Source organism: Arvicanthis niloticus, chromosome 1, assembly GCF_011762505.2.
Source record: "Arvicanthis niloticus isolate mArvNil1 chromosome 1, mArvNil1.pat.X, whole genome shotgun sequence".
Taxonomy (NCBI): domain Eukaryota; kingdom Metazoa; phylum Chordata; class Mammalia; order Rodentia; family Muridae; genus Arvicanthis; species Arvicanthis niloticus.
Genome location: NC_047658.1, coordinates 101,696,913 through 101,724,882, shown reverse-complemented (window position 1 = coordinate 101,724,882; position 27,970 = coordinate 101,696,913). Strand labels below are relative to the sequence as shown.

At 41.7% G+C, this 27,970-nt stretch overlaps 1 protein-coding gene across 2 annotated transcripts in view; it reads right to left on the bottom strand.

The window, feature by feature from the left end:
* The window catches only part of Dock1 (dedicator of cytokinesis 1), a 503,223-nt gene that overhangs the window by 297,742 nt on the left and 177,511 nt on the right, over positions 1 to 27,970 (bottom strand). For both annotated transcript variants that reach the window (XM_034495028.2, XM_034495020.2), the window contains exons 24-25: positions 23,899 to 23,969; positions 21,109 to 21,215 (exon numbers count right to left, since the gene is read on the bottom strand). In XM_034495028.2, the coding sequence (XP_034350919.1) occupies positions 21,109 to 21,215; positions 23,899 to 23,969 (178 nt within the window). The remainder of the gene's footprint in view (positions 1 to 21,108; positions 21,216 to 23,898; positions 23,970 to 27,970) is intronic.

The following is a 27,970-nucleotide window of genomic DNA, read 5'->3' as shown; positions in this document are numbered from 1 at the left end:
AATGTGAATACTTAGCTTCCCTATTGATACCAAATTTTAATAATAAACCTCTGTACAGATGTAATGCATACAACAGGCCAGAACTGCTGGACATGATACCAGGATCTGTCTAGAATCCTGGAGAAAGCCAGGGGCAGAGGGGACAGCACATAGCAAGGGTGCTGTCTGAGCTGAGAAGTTGTCCCCTTTGTGTCTGGATCTACAGTGTCAGGAAGACTTCGTCCTAATTCACCACTGTCTCACCTATCCCTACCAATGACCCCATGGAAAAATTGAAGTGCTTTGCTGATAGGATCATACTCTTTGAGCTTAAGAGACATACTCCAACATCTCAAGGTATGCTGTCACTCAAGAGATAGCACAGATGCAAGAACTGCCCAAAGATAGACTACTCAAGGGAAACAGTGCAAGAAAATGACCCTGGAACACACTATCAACAACAACCCATCCCAGACGCCTTTGCTATAGACTTCTCAATGTTCACAAGCTACAGACACCTTCATTTAAACTACATCTGCAGCCTTGAGCCATATGTAAGACCAAATGCAGAGCAACCATCCAGACCAGCACCTAAGAATGCTCCCTTAACTTCTGCCTGGAACACATGACCTCTACGTGCCCAACTCAAGACAGAACAAGCCCTGTGCTAAGCCTGTCCATCTAGTTACTATCCATGTAACTGCCACCATTCTGGAGATACATGGATTTCCAAGGTATCTCAGGAGAAAAGGGCAGAGCTGTTAACACAGATGTTCTCAACATGTAGGTTTCGACCCCTTTATGGGTCAAATGATCCTTTCACAGGAGTTACCTAAGACCATTAGAAAACCCAGATATTTACATTACGATTCACAACAATCACAAAATTACAGTTATGAAGTAGCAATGAAAATAATTTTACGGTTGGGGTTAGCACAACACGAGGAACTGCATTAAAGGGTCATAGCTTTAACCACTGCGCTAAGACGCAATGAGTAGAAAGCCTTGTGAACTGGCTAGCACAGGCTGGAGAATGAACTTGTGCATGAATGGTTCAGTGAGAGCTGGGCGTTAGGCTCTGGAACTAGTCCTGGCCTTATAGTCCCATTTATCTGCTGTGCTGGGAAAGCCGTAGTGGACTACACTGTTCTTGGAGCAGAGTGTGCTGGTCAGTATTACCTCAGGGTGGAGGAGGCCATTCTGTATGCTCATCTCAGGCAGAAAGATACTGCCCGCCATGTTTGGTTCCCTCATGGGAGCGCCCACCACTAGGTCTTATCAACTTCAGTTAGCTGTTGGGCTCTGTGTCTTGGTGAGAAGCAACTCCACTGACAGTTTGTCATGTTTAAAGCTATTTTAAGCAGGACTTGAAGCCCCCCATCTGTAATCCCAAAACTCGGGAGCCTAAAACAAGAGGACAACTGTGAGCTACTGTTCAAGCCTGCCAGGGCTACTTAATGAGATCCACACTAGCCTGGGTTACATTGTGGCAAGAAAATGAAACAAAAATATCCAAGAGCAGAACAATTTCCTTCACTCAATCCCCCAAGAAGATAAAAAGTCATTGACTAGGCTGTCTGACAGATGAGTGTCAATCTGTGCTGGGAAATGGGGAAGAGAATACTGTAACTGTGAAGACAGAGGAAGGTCATGGCTCAGGAAGGACTTGGCACAAAGCACTCTGCTGAGGCTCTAGGAAAGGCCACCACCACCATCAGAAAACTACCTCTGCATTCAGCTCCACATCTGAACAGAGATGAAAAGACCCACCAGACAGACCAGGAGGTTTGTCAGATGTCCCTGAAGGCCAGAAGCCATACTGTTCAAACCAGGGATCGTGGGCAGGCTTCCAAGAATATACTATAGCTTACAGCATTGTCTACCAATGTGCCATCAGAAACCTGCTTTGCAGCCTCAACTGAAGAAACCCAATGTCCCCAGTATCTGTTGGGGACATATGCCAGAGTCATAGGGAAAGGAGTCATGTTCTACAGGTCCAGATCTACATTCATGGACCACCAGAAATACTGACTGCGTTAACTATGCTTCTTTGCACTAGACAGTAGACTCTTGAGAGGAGAGATTCCTGTTCAATAAAAGAAATAATTTCAGCATATAAACCAATGCCTGAGCGTGTGTGTGTGTGTGTGTGTGTGTGTGTGTGTGTGTGTACATGCACATTACTTTCTGTCCCTTAGAGGTCAGTTAATTTTACCTGTGAACCACAGCAATTCACGCCTGTTAAGTGGTGAGGAAGGCCTTGCCATTCACAGCGGCCCAGCCCCCCATCCTTGGCAGACAGCTGAAGGACAAACACCCTCAACAAGAATGCTTCCATCTCATAGGGATACTGGTTTTACTGGATGGTTTCCAAGCCCATCTGAACAATAGCTACAAACTGAACAAGAGGGTGTGTTTGTGTGTTAACTTGCTTTACTTTGCAAGTGCATGCAGACGGTAGGAAGATTAAAGTGCAGGCAGATCTACTGTCCAGTACTGTACCCAGCCCTTAATGAATACTAGCTATTTAAATTATAATTTTTATAATTTGTATTATTGTGTGTGCAATTTATATTATGAAAGGCCAGGCTCTTTGAATGAATATACACCAGGAAAATTAATGCCTTACAGTGGCCTTAGATTGGATCTACCCACACAGTAGATATTCTGCTGCCTGCTCCCAAAGCACAGAATAACCTGAGTATTGTAAAAACTCTTTATTTTTTTGAGACATGGCACCCCAATGTAGCTGAGGCTAGACCCCAACTCATAATCTTATCTCAGTTACCCAAATATTGAAGTTATAACCACATGCACAATATTCATCAAACAAACCTTCATGTTTAATGGGTCCTTTTTAGGCCTGTATTTTAATCTACAGAAGTTAAATGTTCTTAAATGTTAGATCCTAGTAGGACCCAAAAAAGTATATACTACATCATAGATGATACACACCTGCAGGAGAAGATTTTACAACCTCGGTAGCCATGACAGAAGTCTCCTGTGCCATACAATAGACATTCTGTCTGGGCATGTGCAATATCCTTTCACAAGGACAGAATATCATATCCAGAAAGCCAATAAAACAAAATAAGCAGCCTGAATCCATTGCCAGCACAATTTTTAAAAAGCTTCTATTAAAGGAAAACCACATTTATTTTACATGTTTCAAATCAATAATTGACATACAGACTCTGGAAAACCCTGGATTGCCTGCCCATAGACTGATAGACTCTGATGCATGCCAGGAAACTCTCAAAAAAGACTTTTGATGAGTTCAACCACATATTTAAAAAAATAAAATAAAATTATAATGCATACATGCACATAGAACATTTAAAATAAGGCAGTTATTTTGGGAAGGGGGAAGAGAATTGGCAGAATGGGAAAGGGGACAAGAGGGTAACAGTAAAGTAAATATCAAAATATATGACATGCTTTAGAAACATATCACTACAAAGCTCATTGCCTTGTACAACAAACTTAATTTTAATAAAATTAAAAATAAAAGCAAAAGCTGCTTCTATAGCATGTAAGAGGCCATGTGTTAAATCACAGCACAGAAAAATGAAACAAAACAAAAAACAAAAGAACATAGAAAACAAAAAATTAAGGCTGGAATGCAGCCAGACTAGTAGAATGCCTGTCTAGCAATCTAGAAGGCACTGTGTTCAATCCTCATCAACATAAAGAAACGGATATGGCAGTTCATGCTTGCCATCCCTGCATTTGTGACAAGAAGGTGGAAGATCTGAAGGTCAAGGTCATCTGTTCCATACTGAATTCTTGGCTGGCCTGGTCTATGTGAGCTATTGTTTTGAAACAGGTAGAGTACATGTTTCGAGTGCTACCAGCTGTGAAGGAAGGAGACTGGAGCATTGCTGCTAACAGAACTAACAGAATAGCACTACTAACAAAGAATATGAGAGAATAAACTAATAAGAAATAAATTCTGAATAAACTAAGAAGAAAAAAAAACCTAAAGTATATACTTTGCATCATATGCAACTGTAACTGAATAAAAATATCTTACAATTTGAAGACTAAATGAAAATGATGACAACAGCAATTATAAAGTCCAGCAGCCCCTCTGTGGATCTGGGCATATCACCTAAATGCTCCAGACATCCCATTTTCCTGTCTCCACAATGGCACTGCACTTGGTCGCCTCCCCTTTTATCCTGAGAACTAATGATACCACACCTGAACTTAGCAGACAGTGAGCGAGAGTAAACACCAGCTCTTACAAAGGACACAAGCGGTCAATACAATGTCTCCTCAAGAAAATGTGCTCTAAGATCTCATAGCTGCACGGTCCAGCATGGTGGTCACTGGACAGAAAGCCAAACTGGTACAACCAAAGGGTAGAATTTATAACGATTTAACTTGCTTATTAGTTGAGACGCTCATCTGTGTATACCCATATTCTTTCCCTTTCCATCACTACCCACAATAACTCTCCTGTCCTCATCTGTCCTTTTATGATGAGACTGGCGCTCCCCTAGGCTTATATGTTTAAATGCATGATCCTCAGCTCATAGAACATTTGGGAAGAATTAGGATGTTTGGCTTTATTGGACAAGGTGTGGCCCTGGGGAGTGGGCAGTGAGGTTTTTAAAAGCCCATACCAAGACCTGTCTCTCTCTCTCTCTCTCTTTCTCTCTCTCTCTCTCTTTCTCTCTCTCTCTCTCTCTCTCTCTCTCTCTCTCTCTCTCTCTCTCTCTCTCTCTCTCTCTCTCTCTCTCTCTCCCTCTCCTCCCACCCCCTGCATATCAGAATGTAAGCTGTTAGCCCCTCCAGACTTGCCATCCCACTTCCTGCCTTGATAATCATGGACTAACCCTCTGAAGCCATAAGCAAGCCTCCAATTAAATGCTTTACTTTATAAGGCTCACCTTGGTCATGGTGATTCTTCATAGCAATAGAATAAATGACTAAGACACTAAGCACAGTTAGCACTTTCCATATGGGCATAGGTGTGGGGCATCACTGGACAAAAGAAAATCTCCCAGTGACCATCCCCCTCAAAGAATATCTCTCTCCAGCAACTATCAATTTTCAACAGACCCTCAGAAAGGAGTGGGGCCTGGAGACCATCTCCCCCATTAATAGGAGAACTTTGACTGGCTATTAATACTACATTACCAACCTTCTATGTACAATAGTGACAGCACTGTTATGCAGTAATTAACTGCATTCTGATTAGATTTGAAGATTGTTCAACAAGAAGGAATTTCATGCCTAGCACTGTAATTCTGGTCAAAAGCCCTTGGCTGTGTAGGTAACAGGCCCTAGGGCAGACTATTCTATTACTATTTTGCTAAATGGTCATCTTGTCAAACTGCCTTCTAAATGTGTATGTTTACAACCATGGAGCTGGATTTAATTTTAATAAATGAATTGCAAGTTCAGATGTTTAAAAGTGGTGTTTAATCTAGTTACTGCAAACAACTGTTAAGAAAAATAAATCGCATTATACATTGAAAACTAAAGATCCAGGGTCTCAGATAGAGTAAGAATTTAGCATTTAAATTGTGCTATAAGTCACAACACAATGAACTTCTCAGACTCGGCATGGATAAAAGAATATAAAGCATGGCATTAGTGAGTTTTAGATAGAATTCAGACTGCAATGACATTTTGGATGAAATATATGACTGACTTACATTACTTCAAACTACATTTGCTGAAGACTAGGGAATTGAAAATGATATCCGAGGCACATCATCTACTTCTGTAGGAAGCACAGGCTAAGGGTGTAAGAAAGCAAATGGGGAGGAGCCCCTACAATTCCTTCACTTTAACAAATGAGGCTGATTCATGGCCATAGCTTTCTGACCACTCCCCCTGTCACAGGGGGGCCCAGGACTTCTTTATACCTGTCAGTACCCACTGGAGCCATAGCAGCAAAAAGCATGGCTGCCATATTTTATTCTGCCATATTCAGATACCAAGGAAGGCAACTCAGCCCAGAACCCAGGCCAGAGGAAGGCATTGCTAAGGACCCACATTCTATACAAATAGTCACGAGGATGACTGCAGCCACCTCCCATGCACTCCCTTCTCCACATTCTGTGATGATCACAGACTCCAATCATTCAACATCTGCTCATCTGCAGCTGTGAGGGCCAAAGCCAGGATGATTAATGCTCTGGTAATGGGCACAGAGTAAAAAATATTAATCTTTATAAAAGGTATTCAACAGGCATCATCTGCTTATAAATGTCCAAGCAGAATATCCGTCTATAACCCCATTACAGCTCTACATTAAAATAAGACACAAAAATGAGAATGAATTTTTCCATTTAAAGCATTCATTTTTATGAACACTGAGTAATGTGCTTCTTAATTTTTAGTTCGGTCACATTAAACAAATGATCCATAAAGTGCATTTAATAACCTTGTGTGTGCTGCATAGAACCAAAAGCCAGAATAACACTTTTAATGAGAATTAAACAGTAAGAGCCATATTAATGGGGAATGCTTGCTATTCATCTTTTATAGACAATCATCTTGTTTCCCTAGCATTTAGGAACCCTGTGCCCGTGTTTCAATATGCTGAAGTGATTATCTCTATCAACATGAGTCTTTAAGCAGCAGTGGCTCAAAGACTGTATCTGTACTAGAAGGGGTCGCAGAAGCCATCTACTGATCTCTAGACTGTCCAGATGTAAGTAGCAGGAATATGGTGACAGATACAGCCAGCAACTGTACTACTAAGCAAAAGCTGAGCTAGCATTAGCCACCACACTCCCAAGTCAGAGAACTTGGTGAAAAAAGCTCCATGCCAGTGCATATCCATGTGGGCATATATAAATGTCACATACTAAGCCATCCCCCCCCCCAAATCATTTATAAGTAAGAAGTTATGAAGCTTGCAGCACCAGGAGAAAAAACTACCAGCAAGCCACCCTTTGGAATGTTGTTTGCAGATCTGCAGGACTGAGCACACACAGATGTCTAGTGCAACATTCCCATTCCTGACAGCTGGGCAGCACCTCGTAAAGCATTCTGGTCAGCACAGTGCCACTTGCCTGTGTGCTAAAAGGATCAGAAATGTGGCAATCTCTGATTCAGCCTTGAGGTACCTAATGTCATGGAATTTTAATTGAGAGGATGACAGAGCAAGTAAGAGGCTTGGGAAATTGGAAAGATGAGCAGAGAGGCATGAAGACTGTCAAACAATGGGAAGCAAAACTCAGTGGGTGATGACAACTGCTAGCCAGTCTGATGACCAGAATCCCATCCCCAAGGCTCACAAGGTTGAAAGACAGAACTCACTCTTTCAAGTAGAACACTATACCTCCACAGGTACACTGTAGCATGTATGAGTGTGCACACAGAGAATAATAAATGTAAAAAAAAATATATTTTAAAACCTGGCCAAATGTGTTACTCCTGTATTTGGATATGAAACCTTGCACAGAAGCAGAAATGCTTATAAAGAGCACTGGGCAGTAGACTCTTTTGATGGTCCTAAGAAACAAGCTGGAGTAACGATTCTAAGATCTCCAGACCGAGAACAAAAAGGGAGGGACTCATGGCTCCACCTGTATAGGTAGTTGAGGGTGGCCTTGCCAGGCATCAGTGGAAGTGGACAGCCTTGGTGCCTGAAAGTTTGGATTCCCTAGTGTTGGGGAATTCTAGAGCAGGGAGGAGGGAATGGGAGGATAGTGGGAGTACACCTTCATAGTAATAGGAGGAGGGGGGATGGGGTAAGGGGTTAGGCATCAGTGGAAGTGGACAGCCTTGTTGCCTGAAAGTTTGGATTCCCTAGTGTTGGGGAATTCTAGAGCAGGGAGGTGGGAATGGGAGGATGGTGGGAGCACACCTTCATAGAAACTCCCAGAATTATATGGATTAGACATGACAGAGGCAAGCTGCCAGAAGACTAGATTCCAGAATTCAAACAAAAAAATTATCTTGATACTAAAATTTGTTTTGAGAATTGTACATTGCAGAATACACGGCCTAGGTGTATCTACTCATCAAGCAAGCTGAACAGACCTGCTCGAACCTCTGATGTCCTGGAATTCCAGCTGGATGCAGTGAAGACACAGCATCAGAGGCTTATCAATTTAATCTTCCCCCCTGCCCTTCTTCTAATATCTCAACACCCGTAATCAGCTTGAATAAGTTAATGAAGACTTGGCGCCCCTATTCCCTGGGCTTGGGGACTGAGATGGTTAATATTGGGCTGTCTTTCTAGGAAAAAGTAGTGGGTTTGTTGGATCAGGGAGGAATAGCTAGGATTTATTGCATAGGCATAACCTACTGGTAGAAATATGTATAATTGTTATTAAGAAGAAGTTATAATTTCTTTTTTTTTTAGATTTATTTTTATATGAGACACACCAGAAGAGGGCATTGAATCCCATTACAGATGGTTGTGAGCCACCATGTGGTTGCTGGGAATTGAACTTAGTACCTCTGGAAGAGCAGTCAGTGCTCTTAACCACTGAGCCATTTCTCCAGCCCGAAGTTATAATTTCTTAAATGGTACAAAATTTACTTTCATTTCAAATTTAAAGTTTTTATTGGTACGAGTGTCTTGATATAAAAGTGAGATTAATAATTGTTACTCTCATAGGTATTGTGCCTGTATAACACATTTAAGAATGCAAGGTTAAGACGCAGTCCTGCTTTAACTTTTTAACTGATTTGAGATGGTTAGCCTGTGAATTAAGGGCCTATAGCAAATTCATGGCTCTGAGTTAATTGTTAGGGTGTTTTCTATATTTTATTTAGAAATAGCTGAAAGGAGTTAACAGACAACTGTCCAGATTGCCTTACATGGATAGTTGGTTTTCAAAATGTCAGAAGTCCACAGAATTGATGTTACAAACAATTCTGTATTAATGTTCATTTTGATTAGAGACCTGTCTGCTCCTGACAGCTTCCTGTCTTGGGTTCTAAGAAGAAATTGAGCATCTTTGGAGTTACTCCAGTTGTGGTGAGACAGCCAGTAGGCAAGAATTGCCTCTTTTCATCTACAGACAAATTACTGTCCAGAAAAGGACACACTTGTGGAATAGTTGACTGATTATATCTGCCAAGACAAAGTAATCAGCCCTTAATAATTCTGCATCATTAGGTCTGTCAGATGATCCTGGGCCAGAAGGCTGAAGATCAGATGCTCCAACACTCTGTAGTATACGGACTGTCCAGGTGTTCAGCAGTCTCTATAAATTGGCTAAGTTTTAGAAGCTATGCTTTGTGCTTTCCATAATTTCAGTTAACTCAGTCAATCTGGATTTCTGATGGGGTTGAAGACTTACTTATAGTCTCATAGCCAATCCCGGCTATATACTTTGAGAGAAAAGATTTGAGAGGATGGTTTTCAGCTGACATTCATTCTAAAGCCAAGAAAAAAGCCAGGTTCAGAACTAAGTCTTTTAGTTGGGAGAGATGACAGAGGTTCTGGTTAGTCAGCAAAATGATGGACTGGGTATTTGGTCTATCTTGTACCTTACTGACACAAATTGGTATAGTTATGCTCTAATTGCATTTTGAGAGAAAAGTTTTATTTTAACAGGAAAGGTGATATGTAGGAGGACCTAAGGTGGAAGGAATAAGGAGAGGAGGAGTTAGGAGATAAGAAGGGGGGAACATGGAGCCGGATATTTGCGTGTCTCCACCAGTCAAACATAGTTGGTATATCTAGGTTGGGTATTGGGTTACACTTCTGATTGTATGGGCATCTTGTTATTGAGCATTAACAAACTTATAAAGCCTTTGATCAACATTAAAAAAAAAGATTGTATAAAAGCAAAAAGGAGAAGGGGGGATGGGATCGGAGTTTTCTAGGAAGGGGAAATGGGGAAAGGGAATGGCATCTAAAATGTAAATAAAATATCCAATTAAAAATAAAACCTATGGACATATGAGAACACCACTACATGATTTGTTTATGCTTAGTTTACAGATGGGTTCATTTATCCATTTATTATGTCTTTTCCCTCCTTCATATAGCGTTGAAGTAAATTCAGCTTTCAGAGAGAATTACTCATGCAGTGAGTGTGAAACAGTTTAAGGAGTGTGTAGATGATGGATCTGAAACAAGCCAGAGCCTTAATCAGCACCACAGTGGTGGACAGCTCCACGTCTGAGCCTCTGCTTACATACAGGCCTTCTTAGTCAACTCTGACACCCTCATCTGCAAATTGAGTTAATTAGTCTTTTCTAACTCTACATTTTCATGCTTATGACTCTGAAGTCTCTCAAAGGAATCAAACTTGCTAACCAAAAAGTCCTGAGCACTTGGTAGGTGATCTATAAATTATGGTGTACTTCAAATGAGTATAATTAAGAAACTCCCATATTCAAGGAGCTATTTCTAAAAGCGTGTGCTACTGTAACAAGTGGCCTCTGGACAAACACATATAATGAAAGACACAGAGAGAGACCTACAGAGCGAGTGATGGAAAAGGTATTGGGTAACAGACAAAGATTGAAAGTTTCCTTGAGGCAATGGGAAGGGGGTGGAGGGAGCTTGAAAGAGAAAGTGATGTTTATATTCCAGCATTATTTAAAAGAGTTAGTCTTCAGGGTTCGCAGCTGGCAACATTCATTAGAAGTCATCAGCACAGCTATCTAATTAAAGTCTTCCAGAATGCCTTATGAGTGGGACATTAAGTGACTGTGGCAAAATTAGCCCCAACCCCAATTTTTCCTCTGTGTACAACATCTATCAAGTTAACAAAACTACTTGAAAATAGCTCGGGGTTTAAGATTTGCTTTTTCACAGTAGAAAAACTCAAGAAATACTGTTTTGATTTGTTGATGGATCAAAGAATTTAAACGATATATTTTATTACAGTCTGAATTAAGCAGTTTCTCGTGTGTATAACCTAAAGCAGAAGAAATTGATGAACAGGGCAGGTTTTAGAGATAGATGTTTTCTACTTAAGGTCTGGCTACTGTGAAGAGCACTCTGACTTCAGTATTTCCTAATCTCAAAGTCCTGTTAAGTCTTCGGGCATTGCCCAGGGCCTTAGAAGGGCTGCTATAACTAATGCTCCCACCGTTAACAAAGAGTTTTACTTCGTGTGATCACTGGGAGAATTATTCACCTTGAAAGGAAGAATGAAACACATCATTTAAACTCCCTGGCCCTGCATTTTAAAGAGGCTTCCTATTATTCAAAACTGAGGATACATGAGTTTCCATGGGGCTGGTGAGCACTGTTGGACAAGAAGCCTGCCCTTAGTTTGATTTCTGTAGCTGTGATAAAAGACTCTGTCAACATAGAATTTGGGAAGATCACAGTTTATTTAGATTACACTTGCAAGCCAAGGACCATTACTGAGGGCTTTGGGGGCAGGAACTCAAGGTAGGATCACTTGCTATTCTACCCAGCATTACCTGAGACCAGGGTACCCAGCTAGGATGGGGTCTATCTGCTAAAGGGAAGGAAGGAGTAGAAGATGGTCAGGGTTTGAGAGAATGGCTCCCTTCCCTCTCCTTCTCACAGCAAGAGTCCAGCCACCAGGAAAGCAATAGCCACAGACCAACCAAAGCCCTGGCAAGGAGGTTTACAACCACCAGTGTATTAAAATATTACCAAGACCAAGACTTGCTACTACACTTTAAGACAAATATGGCCATATGCGGCTCATCCAACCTCACACTACCCTCTAAAACCAAACAAGCACAGACACAAGAAAAAGTATGTATCAAGCTGTAAAATGAAATCTGTCAATCGCCTAGGTCCTTGCCAGGATGGGAAAATGGAAAAGCTATGTCTGGAAAAACGAGAAAACTGTTCCATGTTAATTAGAACAAGCTTCCCCATTGTCTAGGATCCAGAAAAGCAAGCATATGTAGAAATGGAGAAAGTTCCAAAAGGAGCCTCCGTTTTCTCAAGCCTCTCTGCAAGCATAGGGAATACTCTTGACTAGGCTATACCATGATGCTAGCCTGGTGAATTCACTTTATCCCAATTCCCATACCATCAACATAAAAATAAGTTGGGTGGGCATAAATCCTATACTCAGTGTTCCGGCATTTGATTTAATTACACTAGAACTTTTCATTTCTGTAATAGAATTTAAGCTTTAATTTTTCCGAGCTTTTGTCAGATATGTAGGCAACAACATAATCACATGGGAACAAAACCACAAATGCACAAATTATGAGACGTCGACCTTTCCCTCTCTTTGTATCTTGCTTTGAAAATCTGCTCGCTCCACACCGCAGATGATATTCAAGAGTCGTCATTCTGCGCAGCACATAATCTGTTTAGCCAGCTTTCAAGTAGGCAAGTCACATCAGAGACCAGGCTCGGAAGCCATTACCGCCATTCATTGGCTCTCATGCACAGCATGCTAATAAGCCCAAGGCCCTTCACCTCAGCACAGGAGCAAAAACAGGACATCCAAGGCAGATGATGGGGGATGGGTGGGGCGTGCCAGCATAAGAACTAGACCTAGAATATATCCTCAGTCTGGAACAAAGTCATTCACTGAGTAATTGCTACCTATGCAACTATTGTATAGTCTGAAACTAGCTTCAGAGTCTGACCGTGAGTGAGTTCACTATTGTTGAAGCTGGGTAATGGGGACATAAGTACATATTCCAGCCTTCTTTCTATGCTTTAATATAATGGTAATTTCTTCCCTGTTTTCCACATGAAAGTATACTGAATTAAGAGGCAGGTCCATCCTCCCACATGTGGCTAGACACCATGAAATCCTTAAGCCAGAAGAACAGTGTACAACAGAGAAGGCTGGCCTTCAATGAGCCAGTTTCATAGAGAACATCTGGTAGCAACCGTACCTCCTGCTATAGCCCAACAAACCCCCAGTGGGTACATCTTCCCTTTCCCTGTCTGCAAATGGGAGAAGTGGTGAGAGAAAGCAGCCTAGGCCCAGAGGACCTTGTATATGCGAGTGCACAGCTCACTATGGTAAAGCGTGCCTGCTGTAGCTATGTCCTGTCAGGTGACCACTCACGCATGCTGACCATAGGACCGGGCCAGACTTCAACGACTGGAAACACAATCACTCTGATTATCTGTACAAACAAGTTTCTTGCCCCCAAACACCCCAGAGAAGACAGTGCTCATACATCTTCCACAAGCTCGCTTAGCTTAAGCTGGCACTGAGTCCAATTCCTGACTGGCAACAGGTATATCATCTGTAACCCCTTGAGAGTGTAAATCTATAAGTATGGCCACCATTCTGAGAAACCTGGAACACATCTTCAAGACTGCTCGAAGCTGTTTTCCCAGAGAACACCCCTAATTAGTGCCCAAAGTGGATCGTTTTCTTGTTCTCAGCTTGGTTCAGAACTGGAGATAATTTAGACTGAAGCCCAGCCTTTGCCCTGGGGCTCCCACAGTGACCTCAAGCAGTCTATCACTGGTACACCGAGAGCACACCCAAGGCACTTCGAGAAGATGTAGCACATTCCATCGAGCAGGCAGCAAAGCCAACTTCTAAAGTTCTAAAGATTGGAACCCAAGACAGAGAAGAAAGCATGAAAACTGCAGCTGCCATATCTCATCTGAAAATGGCTTGACTTTAAATATTTATACAAATGTGGCAGGGACTACTTTACAAAAGTAATGGCATCTTTGTGAGAATAGACTGGCCAGAAGATTTCAGCTGTTCATCTTTTCCCGACAAGGAGAGAAGACAGCAGTTGGCTGCTTGGGAGGACAGAGCCTACAAATGAGAAAAATGCTGTCTTTCTGTGCTATCCCAACCCAAAAAGATTCTTACCATCAAAACCCATAAGTAAAGGAAATTTCAGATTGGTCAAAGCATTCTAAAAGGCTTGAGGGCAACCACTCAGTGGTCAGAACACATTTAGGAAGCTGATTATAACATAGATGGCAGACGATGATTGGCTGCAAGATGAGAAGCTCCAGACTGATTTCGTCTTGGCCTACAATCATTTTGGATTTAAATACTTCATACATGTCACTTATTAGGCTGGGTACAACTTGCAATAGAGATCAAAATTCAAGGCAGGGCTTGGTGAGATGGCTCATTCAATAAAGTGCTTGCCTTGCCAGCATGAGGACCCAGCCCCCACATAAGGAGCTAGGCATGGCCACATGTGCCTGCCAATCCCAGAACTGGGAAGACAAAAACAGGAAGGTGCCTAGGGGGCCAATGACAAAATGTAACAAAAGAAACACGTTTGATGTTTGGTGAGAGACTGTCTCAAAAGCTAAGGTAGAGAGTGATGGAGGAATGCACCAGATGCTGCCTTTTGCACTCATATATACAGACTTATGTGTACACACATACACATGTACACACACACACACACACACAAGCACACTGGCCTTTGCACTCATATATACAGATTTATGTGTACACACATACACATGCACACACACACACACACACTAGCCTTTGTACTCATATATACAGATGCATGTACACACACACACTGGCTTTTGCACTCATATATACAGATGCATGTACACACACACACACATACACACACACTGGCTTTTGCACTCATATATACAGATGCATGTACACACACACACTGGCTTTTGCACTCATATATACAGATGCATGTATATATACACAGAGAGAGTCAAAAGTATGGCACTATATATTTAAAACGATGGATTATTTTAAAGGTTAGCATTAACTCATTTTGAACTCAAATCACTTATTTATATGTTGCTCGGTTCAAAGAAAACCCAAGACAGTGTATGAAAATGAGACTCAGAAAACAAGAGTGGAAATAGACATCACAGCTAAATGGGAAGAGGTAGTCACCTGACAGCCAGGTTGAGATGAGCACTGGACATGGGCAGCGGGGTCCCTTCAAGCTTCCCAGTAGCAGAAGAAAGAGAGAACATTTGAAGGGGAAGGAGGATTTTCCTGGAAACATATCCCTAGGAGAAATTCTGCTTTAAATATTTGTAACTAAAGATTGCATGTTTTAGGTACTTATTCAACAGGAGTCACATTTGCATGCACAAGTTTTGCAAACAAATGAACAAAAAAAATCTCCTATGATACGTAACTAAGGTCGTCCTCACACCAACACTCAGTGAAGGAGGAGGACAGTTTACTGGTACTTTACAGCTGCTGCTCACTGACAACATGGAAACCAAGAGCTGTGGGAAGCAGGATGGAGGAATCCCCATCATTGAAAACCCAGAGTTGGCATAGGGGGCCGGAAGGGTGTGAGAGAAGGATTCTTAGACATGGCTGCTCGATGGCTGGGGCTGGGGAGATAGCCTAGTTAGCAAAAGAACTTCCTGTGTATCAAGAAAAGAAATGTCAGGTTGAGTTTTTCCTTTTGGGGTCGGGGAGTTGGGGAGTGGGACTGTGAGGAAGTGTATGTGATTTCTCAGTTTTCTTAAGTAAACCATGAAAAATTGCTCACAATGAATAAATTAAGAAAAATAGAGGAGTATTTCTAGGTGCAAATTAAAAGGTATTTGTCTTCATATGTTCTATTGAAAAGACTACACGTGTGGGCGTAATGGCTGATTTCCACTGTCAACCTGGCAGTTTAGAATCACTTGGGAAGGGAGTCTAGGTGGTCAATGACTATTCACTGGTTATCAACCTGTGGGTCTTGACACCTTTGGGGGGAGGGGCAGTGTCAAACAACTGACTCACAGGGGTTGCATATCAGTTATCCTGCATATCAGGTATTTACATTACAATTCATAACCACAGCAAAATTATAGTTATGAAGTAACAACAAAAATAATTTATTGTTTGGGCGGTCACCATGACATGAGAAACTGCATTAAGGGCTTGCAGCATTAGGAAGATTGAGAATCAGTGGGTTATCTAGACTGAGCTAGCCTATGGGTGGGCCTCTGAGATACTGTCCTGATTACATTAACTGATGCGGGAAGACCCATTTTAATTGTGGGTAGGATCTAGCTGTAAGAGTAGAGACAATGAGCTGGGCTCTTTCCTTTCTTCTGACTATGAATGCACTATGGCCCCCTGCTTCCAACTCCAGGTGGCCCAGTCCATCAATCATGCTGGACTGGAACCTGGACCTGTGAGCTAAATAAACCTTTTCTCTCTTATGCTGCTTTTCTCAGAGTATTTTATCACAGCAACAGAAAAGAACCTGAGACAATAGGTTCATGAGCAAATATAAATATCAATTCAAGATGGCTTTCTGTCTAACTTCTTGCTAAAAAGAAAGGCTATGAAGAGTAGAAAAGTCTAGTTCACACATGTAACTATATATAAAAGGACACAAAAAATAAAAACTTTATAAAATGTAAATATTTTATTGAGAAAGGGACTAATTTTATATAAATCTGAGCATTTTAAGAAATATCATAATATGTAAATTTAAGAAAGGAAACAGCTTTTGAGATAGAAAGAAGTGAACAAAGTTATAACAAACACAAAGAAATATTTTGGTTCAGAGATATTTAAAAAGAGGATTGTTTTAGATTTGAAAAAGACTTTTTAATGAAAAAAAATCAAACTTTTTACTATAAAATTAGAATAGCTCAGTTGCTCTGGATAGGAAGGTAGAGAACCATGACTGGGAGGAAATAGAAACATAAACTGTAGAATGTCTACAGAAGGCTGGACGTGGTACACATCTGGATAGGAAGGTAGAGAACCATGACTGGGAGGAAATAGAAACATAAACTGTAGAATGTCTACAGAAGGCTGGACGTGGTACACATCTGGACAGGAAGGTAGAGACCCATGACTGGGAGGAAATAGAAACATAAATTGTAGAATGTCTACAGAAGGCTGGACGTGGTACACATGCCTTTACTCAAAGCACTCAAGAGGCAGAGACAAGAGGATCTCTGTGAGGTCCAGGCTAGCCTGATCTATATAAGGAATGCTGAGAGAGCCAGAGCTACATAGAGAGTCCCTGTGTCAAAAAAGATTTAAAAAAGAAAAGTCTTAGTAAGTTTGTGACATTTTCATCAAATCCAAGGTAATTTCTGCGGAGTAGGGTAGCTTTAATTTATTTAAAACATGTAAAGTATATTTTAAATCCAAATATTGACAAACTGATATTTTTAAAAAAAAATCCAATTCTGAGTATTTAAACCTACAAGTTTTCGTAACATAAATCTGCCCAAAGACTGTTTTATCAAGATGATTTCCTGTCTTTTCTGGTATCTTTATTACACTCTTGATTATTTAAGAGAAAATATGGAATCTTAAGAGCACTTGTAAGCTGTTGTGGCTGCTGCAGCAGTGGTGTTCTGTGTGCATGGCTGTGTGTTCTGTGTGCATGGCTATGTGTTCTGTATGCATGGCTTTGTGTTCTGTGTGCATGGCTGGCTGTGTGTTCTGTGTGCATGGCTGGCTGTGTGTTCTGTGTGCATGGCTGGCTGTATGTTCTGTGTGCACGGCTGGCAATGTGTTCTGTGTGCATGGCTGGCTGTGTGTTCTGTGTGCATGGCTGGCTGTATGTTCTGTGTACATGGCTGGCTGTGTGTTCTTTGTACATGACTGGCTATGTGTTCTGTATGCATGACTGGTTGGTTGCTCTGTGTGCATGGTTGGCTGAGTGTTCGGTGTACATGGCTGGCTGTGTGTTCTGTGTGCATGGCTGGTTGGTTGGTTGGTGTGCATGGCTGGCTGGTTGGTTGGGTTCTTTGTTTTGAGATAGTGTATCACACTCAACGTTTTCCAGAATGGCCTAGAACTCATGGCAGTTCTACCTCAGCATTCAGAGAGCTAGGTTTACAGGTATGAATAAGGGTGGAGGGTTATTAAGTATGTGTTTGTTTTAGATTCTTTTGGGTGATTATTTTAGAGCAGGATAAACAAATGACTATTATTTTCCCATGATGCTTGGTATTTATTTTTAATGAAAATGTTCTAAAGATCATATAAAATTTATAAGAGCCTGAAGGTCCTATTGTGAGGCTGTCAGTCATGACTGTTATCTTAAAACGATATGTGCAATAAAAATAACTAAACCATGTCAATTGCTAAACTCTCATCAAAGTTTAAACTATGAATATTATGTCTTTTTTTTTTCAGCCATAGTTTTGATTCTTCTCTGAAACACTTAAAATCAGATTCACTGGTGGGGTGAGAGTGGGGGGAACCTCTGACACAACTTTCTGGGAAGAATAAGCTGTGTAGTTCACAAACTGGTTTGTCTTTGACTATCTTTGACAAAAAAATTAATATAACCTAAAGGATAGGTGATATTTTCTAAAGTCCTCACTTGTTTTGCTCCGGTGTGCTTCATTTTATATTTTCTACCAGCCCTGCACCTGTTGTGTATCATGATTCTACACAAGTTCCTTCAGCTCTTAAGTGGATAATCCAGCCCAATCTCTAGCAACCTTCAGGACAGATAGGCTGAACTTAACCATGAACCCCAGGGAAGATGCTAGATTCTCCATCACCAGTCACTTCTGCTTTGATGTGGTTCAGCTGAGTAACTAGGATCTCCACCCCAGCAGAGACAGATAATCAAATTCTAAATATCCCAATCAACAATGTTTTCAGAAGAAAATCTTCACCAAAGTGAAGAGGATGAGGAAGAGAAGGAGAAAAAATAGAGAAAGAGGAAGAAAGAGAGGAAGAGAGCAAACAGAGAAAGAAGAGGAGGAGGAAGATGAGAAAGAGAGGAAGAGGAGGAGAAGCTTTTTAGGATCAGATTAGAAGCTATTGTGTCAATCCAAACAAGAAAGAAAGAAAGAAAGAAAGAAAGAAAGAAAGAAAGAAAGAAAGAAAGAAAGAATCAGAAGGTGAGGAAGGAGGTGTTTATATACAAGACTGCCTCATCATGACTGTGATGAAAAATTGTGCCATAGCCAGAATCCTGCACTGAGGCCAACCAAACTTCACACAGAAGTACATCCAGAAAACATATTTCCACACCTGTCAATAGTCTGCAATGAGGACACTTATCACCACTCACTGTAGCTAAGGGCAATCGTGTTTTCAAATACCTCCTGTGGTCCTCCTGGTGTTTGTCTTTAAACATCCCCCTTATCACAACCGCTCTGAACACAAACCCCACTTACAATAGGGTATACAGTCCTACTGTGGTGCTCTGAAATTCCCTAATAAATTTCATAATCCAGAGAGGGAGGAAGGGAAGACACAGACAGAGGAAGAGAGACAGAAACACACACACACACACACACACACACAGAGAGAGAGAGAGAAAGAGAGAGAGAGAGAGAGAGAGAGAGAGAGAGAGAGAGAGAGAGAGAGAGAGAGAAGCTGACTCAGTTGGCAAAAAGTATTCATTCAATGAAGATACTTCTAATGGCAGTGGTGGTGACTGGGGATCCAGGCTATGTGAGTGGGGTGTTACATGTCTAGAAACACAGGGGTGGTATGGGGAGTAGAGAATAAGACCAAGAAGGGTGAGGGGCATGAAGACATATGGCTTTGGGGTGTAAGAGTTAGTGTTAACTGTCAACTTGGCAGAGTCTAGAATCACCTGGGCTGCAAGCCTCCAGGCACACCAAGGGGGGAATTATGTGGATTATGCTAAATGATGTGGGAGACCCACACTAATAGTGGGCAGCACTACCCTCCAAACTTGGGTCCTAGAATACATGAAGAAGAGAAAATGAGCCATGCACTAGGGCCCATCTATCTCTGCTTCCTGCCTTTAGCTGCAATATGACCAGTGGTGTCAATCTTTCCCCCAGAGGGAATCATGCCTTTGACCTGTCTAAGATGCTTTTGTTAAGATATTTTATCTCAGCAGCAAAAACAAAACAAAACAAAACAAAACAAACAAAAAAAAAACAAAAAACAAAAAACAAAAAAAAACAAAAAACAAAAAACAAACAAACAAACAAAACGGAAGGAGTGCTGGTTGCCTGTAAGCGTGGGAGGGATGGAGGAATGTGGGTGGAGCATGTGAGAATGTGGAACAATTGAGAAGAGAATGCACACAAATACAGGGCTGTTAGCACATTTCACTAATAACGAACCAAATAAGACTCAAATATAAATCGGGGCAGAAATGTATTTGTTCTGGCTTCAGTTGTAGTCAACAAGGAAATGCCTGATTGCAATGTCCCCAACGATCACCATCTTAGCAGCATTCTATGGTCCCCATGGCATCCTATAGCTTATGAAGACACCTAGGAAATCACACCATTTACTTTCTTGAGTAATAGCCTGAATTGTGGAAGTCAGAACTAAGAGCTCCATCTAGATCACGTGATTCGAGTGTTAGGCAATAAGGACTTTCATAAATGATATAAGGGGACTCCACCCCAGAAAGGAGTGTGAGGAAAGGTGCTTCAGAAAGTCACTACATTTGAGTTCATCCTTTTGTAGGGGATGGGGTGGAACACTTCCACTCAGCTGAAGGATCAAGCCCAATCCCTACACACATGTGCATTCTCAAGGTTAGATCCAAACAGACAAAGCAGCAAACACACAGCTCAGGCGCACAGTAGCAGGACTGATGGAGACGACACTTTCGCCCAAACAGCCCAGGAGAGAGAAGAAACAGCTCATTGCTTGAGGACAGAAGGAAAAGAATTGAGCCACTAACCCATCTGGTCAAAAATGGAAGAGAATAAATCTGTGTTACACAGACAGGCTGTCACCCACTAGACCTCAACTTGGCCCCGATAAATGAGGGAGGTTGGAGATTATGCAAAGGTTTTGAGCTTTCAATAAAATTGCTTGGCAGGTGTAAAATATTAATTCAATCTGTCCAAATAGAAAATGATTAATCAAAAGGGAGGGGAAGCTAATGAAGAGGAAGAGAAGGTTTCTTTGGGATGCAAGAGTCTTTAGGGTCCTCATGACTCGGAATGAAATTGGAGGAAGCCCTGTCAAAACCCAGGAGTTAGAATAAGACAGAGCCATTACTTCTAAATTTAAAGAAAACTGGCTATTTTCCCCCTTGCAATCACTGCTAGGATGTAAGTGATTGCCTCCCCAGGACAGACAATGGCAAGTTTTAAGAGCTACAATGTATGCTGATTATACAGGGCACTGATGTGCTCCCAAATTACGAACCCACTCTTCCCCCTCCACTCTCAATGGCCTATTACCTATACAGTATGACAGTTGCCATTCTCTTGAAAGGGCCAAAGCCTGCCTAGAGCAAGCAAGCTGTTTTAATTGGGAGCCACCTCTCCTCCTTAGGGCAACTAAGAGAACTGAGTGAACAACCAACTGATTTTTTAATTCCCAGGGATCCACTCACCATGCTGTGTGAAGAGGTCACTGTGAACAATCTCAATCAGGCAGTAGAGCTTCTGGACAGTCAGCAAGCCCACGGGAACATTCAGGATAAATTCCGTGAACATTTTGCTATGAGGAGAAAGGCAAGTGACACTGTTTAGAAGCATAGCCAGCCGAGCAACCCATGCTGTCCCAAGACGGCACAGAATCACCAGGGTAGGAAATGGCTCTGAAATGTCAAAACCAGGATTGATAGAGGCCTTGATAGAATCCAGGCCCAAATACCACCCTGGGAATCTGTGTTTTAAAACATTGGATGTGCTTTACAATAGACTGAGTGGGTAAAAGTCAAATTACATATAATGATAAGAGTTGGTAAAAATGTAAAGAAATTAGATCCTTCAAGCTATATAGGATGGAAAGGAAAGGGGCCAGGTCACTTGAGGATTTCCTAAAAATGTAAAAGCAATGTTATAATGTGTTATATATTATATAATCTATGATGTGTACACATATATAAAACTTATACAAGACTTAAAGCAGCATTATTTATAATAATCAAAAGAGGAGAAACTTCCCAAATATCCTAGCATGTTCTCTAATGGTGAAAACTGGACACGATCAACTAGGACTTGTTCTCTGTAATCAAAAAGACCACAATCAACTTGCACCTGTGGCACTCACTAGCTGAGTTACCAAGGACAGGCCAAATTAGGCTAACATCAAACCAGTGCACCAATTAGATTCTGCATGCTAGAGCACTGGTTTGATGTTAGCCTATGCAACAAGATGAAAAGCAACAGAGACAAAAATTCACATCATTATTGAGCTTACACACACACACACACACACACACACACACACACACACACAGAGGCATATACTCACCACATATGGTGGGTGACATGGGTGTTCTAATATTCATAAGAGCATGCACACCACATATAAACAGAGGAAAGAAGAAAAAACATAAATTGATTTTCTAAATATGAAGTGTGTGTGTGCGTGTGTGTGTGTGTGTTTGTGTATATGTGACTTTTAAGGTCATTTGTAAAGCTGGTAGAGAAAGTATTAAAGAAGCACATGTAGGCACAAAATGGAGGTAGAAGACAGAAAAAAATAGTCTTCCTCAGAGTTCCAAATTCATGTTACAACTGCCAATCACAAGCAGGGATGGTGTCCTTCCATGGGCTGTCAAAGGCCAAGACTGGCCATGGGTCTGGTTCACACCAGACAAGCTTCTCCACATCCTCTCACTATCTCCAGCCGTCTGCTTCTCAAATATCCACTTGAATCCCTTGAAGGTTCATGAAAACCAGGTATTAGCTGTCATGTCTAGTTAAGATGATTCAGGAAGAGCTCAGGGTTTGACATCTAACAAGTATAGAAGTCATGTGTGGGGCTGGTCCAGGGTACACCCTTTAAAATCACACTCCAAGAAAAGGTCTTTGCAGAAACACAGTTGGGAACACCAACATCCTGGGTCACAAGGGTTTTTCTTTCATCATTAGGAGCTTGCTAAGCTAGAACCCTAATGTCAATGCCCTGGAAACAGAAAATAAGTATGTCCCTTTTGGACACTAAATCTCAGGTAAATCAGAGCCAGTGCTGTCGTGGAGCCTCTTGCCCTTCAGTTTCAAGACATTAATGGCTTAGGGTGGATATAATGTGAAGGAAAAATGACCCCTCAGGGACAAATGTCCTCTCAGATATTTGGAGGGTCTGGTTAGTACAAATGCTGTTATTTCCTACACATAGTTCATTGTGTCAAGCACAAAGCAGGTGTACTGAGCTGTTGGGCTCACATGTGGTATCAAAGGCTAAACACGCCATCAAAGCACTTGTCAGAAAGCCATGAGATCTGTGGATTATACGGCAAAGAGCACTGGAAGGGGGCACATACTGAGAAGGGAAAATCTGGTTCCTACACTAATACTCCACTCTGAATTCCCAATGACCACCCCCTAAGAGGGTTCTTCATCATCATCATCATAGATGGTAACTTCTGGCCATGATACCTTTGCCTCAGAGCCTTTCATTTAGGAGGTCTCAGAGAGAGAAATTGTCCTGTCCCCTAATACTGTGAGAACTACCAGGAGAAGAGAAAAAGTCCCATATAATTTTTGTAGGTGCTGAAAATTCAAACTAAGCCTGCAACCACATATTAAAACCCAAACACTGAAGTATATAAAATGGAAAATTTGGCTGTGTTGGTTAGCGTTAACTGTCAATCTGACAGGAGCTAGTATTACCTGGGAGACAGGTCTCTGAGCATGCCTATAAAGGGTTGTCCTGATGACATTAATTTATGTGGGAAGACTGGTTTTAACTGTGGGTGAAGCAACTCCCTGGGCAGAGCTCCCAGACTTCATCAAGTGGAGAAAATGACCTGAGCATTAGCATGTATTCCTTGCCATCTACTTTTTGACTGTGGATGCAACACCACCTTTAGCTCCTGGTGCTTTGATGTCCCCACCATGATGGGCAGTAACTTGAACCATGAGCCATGATAAACACTTTCTCCCTCGTATTGTTTTTGCTGGGGTATTTTATCACAGCCATAGACAAAGAAACTGAGACAACATTGGGTCATAGTCCTGTTGTACTGCAAACCATTTTCCAACAACAACAACAACAAAATAGTAGCTGTTGACAAGTAAAGCCTTCTCCATAGAAAGACTGAATCCACAGCTCCGATTCCACACACTCCAGGGCATTGACCTCTGTAGGTCTGAGGTAGCCTATGGCATCCTCCAAACTCAATGCTCTGACAACAAGCTGCACAGCAAATGTTTGTTTCCAGGAAGCTTACCTGAGCTCCTTGGGATCAAACACCAACTTCACATCGTTGACGATTGTCGGCAAGTACTTCAGTGCTGCTCCCTGCAAACCAGAAACAGGGGTGTTGAGAGGAATTCAGGTAGGCAAATATTAACATAATCTTGTAATTCTGGTAAAGGTCCACGGAAAATCCAAAATGAGAAACACTGCTTCCTGATGAGGCTTCAACACAATGACAAATGAACAAAACAAAATCACATTCCCCTAAAATGGGCATTTCTTTTGTGTCCACATGCTTTAAAAAAAAAAAAAAAAAAAAAGTACTACAGAAAAGAGGGTGAAAAGATTGTAAGGGTCACAAAACAGAGAGTTTGCCAGAACAGTCCTACCACCATGGATGGCTACCTGAACAAAGACAACACCAATAGGCATTCTAAAGCCAATGGGGAAGCTCATGGGGTCTCAACCCTAGACAAAAAACACAAGTGACTAAGGAATGCACAGGAGAAGAAATGGTCTTCCATACCAAGTGGTTATAATTGGTTATCCAAGACCAAATGATCTGCCCTTTAAACATACATGCAAGTATGCCAAGGGCCAAAGGGGCGGAAAAGTAACGTTAATGGCTGCCAATAAGCATAACTTGTAAAACTAAGTGCCCACACTGTGAGCTGAGCAGAAATGTTTGTCTCTAACTAAAACAAAATGAAGACCAGTCCCCTACGAAAGTACCCTTTCACCAAATCCTCTGTGGGTCTCCACAGACACAGTTCTGTTCTACTCCAAAGGTATCTTTCCGCTGTCTGTGTCCTTTAGTGGAAAACCATGTTGAGCAGTCATCTCTGGCCTTCATCTCTGTGTCTTCCGGCTTCTTAAACTATAGGCAGTGCCTCCACCTGGGTCCCCATACCCTAATATGAAGGGCTGAAGACGTCTGGCCATTGTAAAACTTTTGGGCACATACAGGACCAAAAACTTGATTCAACATCAAGCATGCATTATTGAGAACCGCTCTGTCCCACGTTGGGGGCCAAAATGTTGCTGCCTGAGCTACCCCACATTTGGAGGCCAAAGTGTCGGGGACCACTCTATCAATGTTGGAACCCGAACTGCCAAAAGCCTTGGGGGCTAAATTGTTAGAGCCCGCACTGCCCCAGGCTGCTCTGGTCTGCGGGTCGGGGTTCAGCAAGAGAGAGAGTAAGGATGGATTCGAGGAATGGAGACCAGAGTCTGATTCAATCCCGTTTGTTCTTCAGTCTCTCTTCTTCTCCCCAAGTCCCAAGTCTTGAGTTCCTAGTCCCTAGTTCCTAGTCCCTAGTGCCTCCAAGTTCTTTCTCCTTTCCAAGCTCCCTTCCAAGTGCCCAATACTTAATACTTAATTCCAAGTTCTTCCTCCAAGTGCCAAGTGCCTAATACCTAATAATTCTTCTTCTGAGTTCTCTAGTCCAAGTGTCTTCTTCCTCAATGCCTAATTCCTACTCGCCTGTCTCGAGTCTCAAGTGCCTACTCCAAGTGCCTAATACTTAATAATAATCTGTTCTTTTCTTCTGTCTGCCTCTGCCTTTCTATAAGTCTCACTTCTAAGCCATACCTCTAAGTCACGCCCTTAAGTCTTGCCCTTAAGTCTCAGCTCTAAATCACACCTTTAAGTCTCACACACCCAAGGGAAGATCTGGGTATCTAAAACAAGATGTTATCAGAGTGTGCTCAGCTGTTGTAAGCTATTGTAATCAAGTCTCTTATGAGGGTATATAGCTCAAGATGGCTGCAAGGATGATATCCACTTTCTGTCGGCTCCCCACGATGCAACATGCCAGGAAACAGTGTGTGTTTCCAGCTGTGTCTGCCCATGTTACATTTCAGGACTTCACTACAGGCCTGGCTCTGTACACACACCATGGCCACTGTGCACTGGGCAGGTTATCACTCCACACATGAGTAAGGAGCCATGCACAAGGAAAATGGTCAGTTCAGATCCCAAACTATTACATGTTAATGAATCATGGTATTTTTACTGTAATAATATTTTCTGCCTTTGCAGAAATATACTGCCTTAATTTACAGGTAGGAATGACGTGTGATATTTTCCTGCCATCACTCCTCAGCATGGATCTCAGTAGCATATATTTGAGCTGTATTGAGATATACAAACAAGCACATGTATATCATTAATATGCAGATTTGCTTTCCTCTTTGATGAGTGGGAAAACTCTATGTATGCCCAGTAATTGTTTTCAAATAAATTTCTAGTGATGTATCCTCAGTATCTGATTCATTTGGATACCTGTTTTACCTTCCTGAATAACTGGGATCACTTCAAAATTCCTCAGGAGAAAGGGGACTGCTAGTACAAAGAGGTTAAGAAGCTCTGTTCTAGAAAGTCCAGAACCTCACAGTGCGAGTGCAGGGACAGGGTCTATGACCTACCATTCACCACGAAAGACCTGCCCACTCAAATACTTTATTTAAACATTTAAATTAGCTTACACAATATTAACTTTCAGTACAACATTTTTGTTATCCTCCCCCTTTCTCTTCCATCCCCTGACTGATCCCGACTCTGCTTGCCCCAAGGCCTCCTTCCTCCCTTCCTGCCTCATGTGCCCAATCTCCTCCCTCCTCCTCCTCTAGTGATCTCCTCTGTGGTCCACAGCATACATCCACACTCACTCTTATCTACATACATAGATACGTATACATACATATATACTTACAAATATACATACATATGTATGTATGTACATACGTGTGTGTGTGTGTGTGTGTGTGTGTGTTTTAAGCTGGGATTCCCCATAGAGAGACAACATGCAATATTTGTCTTTTTAATTCTGGGTCCCCTCACTTAATATATTTTTCAGATCCATCCATTTCCCTTCAACATGCATGATTTTATTTTTCTGTTACTGAATAAAATCCGACTAGGTACATAAACCACAATTTCATTATCCAGTCATCTGTTGAATTCTTTGCTTTTGTGAGAAATTAAACAAACAAAACATTGCCAATCAACAGGACTGCCAGTTAACAAATGGGCTAAAGAAATGAAAGGGTGGTTTTCAAAAGAAGAAAAATGAGTGTCCAATATGTATCTTTAAAAGTGTTCAACATCCCTAGCCATCAGAGAAAGGAAAATTAAGACTTCTTTGAGTTCCCTCTTACCCAGTCAGAATGGTTGTCACCAAGACAGAGACAAGAGCAATCTTAGTGAGGATGTAGGGAAACAAGAACCTTCTTCACGACAGACAGAGTGTAACATGGCACAGCCATTATGGAAGGTGCTGGGAAGTTTTCCACAAAAGTTCAAAGCGGAAGTGAGCCAAAATGATGACTTAGTGGAGTCATGGCTCTTGCTGTCAAGCTTGATGACCTGAGTCTAATCAATCCCTAGGATTCACATGATAGAAGGCCAGTACTAGCTCCTGTAAGTTTCCCTTTGACTTCCATACATACCTCCTGGCAAGTGTGTATGCACACATGCATGCGCACACAAACAAACTAGATAAATGGATAGATGGAGAAATGTAATTTAAAAATTTAGTAGAAACACCATATGACCCAACTCTAGCAATCCCAAGGACACACCCAAGGAGTACACTGCCACAGAGACACTTGCAACCCTCACATCCTTTATATTTACATCTAGGAGGCTTTCTGTGGGTCAGAGGAAGAAATACACAATACATGCTAGTGACTTTTGCCTTATTCACAGTGAGTGTTGGACAACATTAAATATAACTGTGAATTCGGGAGAAGCTTGAGACTTTTCCCCATGGCTACATCCCGCTACATCAGTTTTCTGATCTGACTCTGCCATGTTCTATCTGTGACTCTAAGTTGCATGTGTGCCACACAGAGCTCTGCTTCTGATGTCATCTGACTCAGGTTACTTTCTTCAAAGAACTGTAAAAAAGCTCAAAAGCAAATGGACAAGCTAGCAGGAATACACATAGAGTATTGGAAAACATGGCAGGGAATCATTGTGCCACCCCCAACTCCATCTCAGTGCCAGAAAATATGACAGAAATCAGTGTTACCCATCCCAAACAAAGGGGCAGGGCTCACTGCTATAGTATCTCCCTGAATATATACAGTCCAAGGGATTT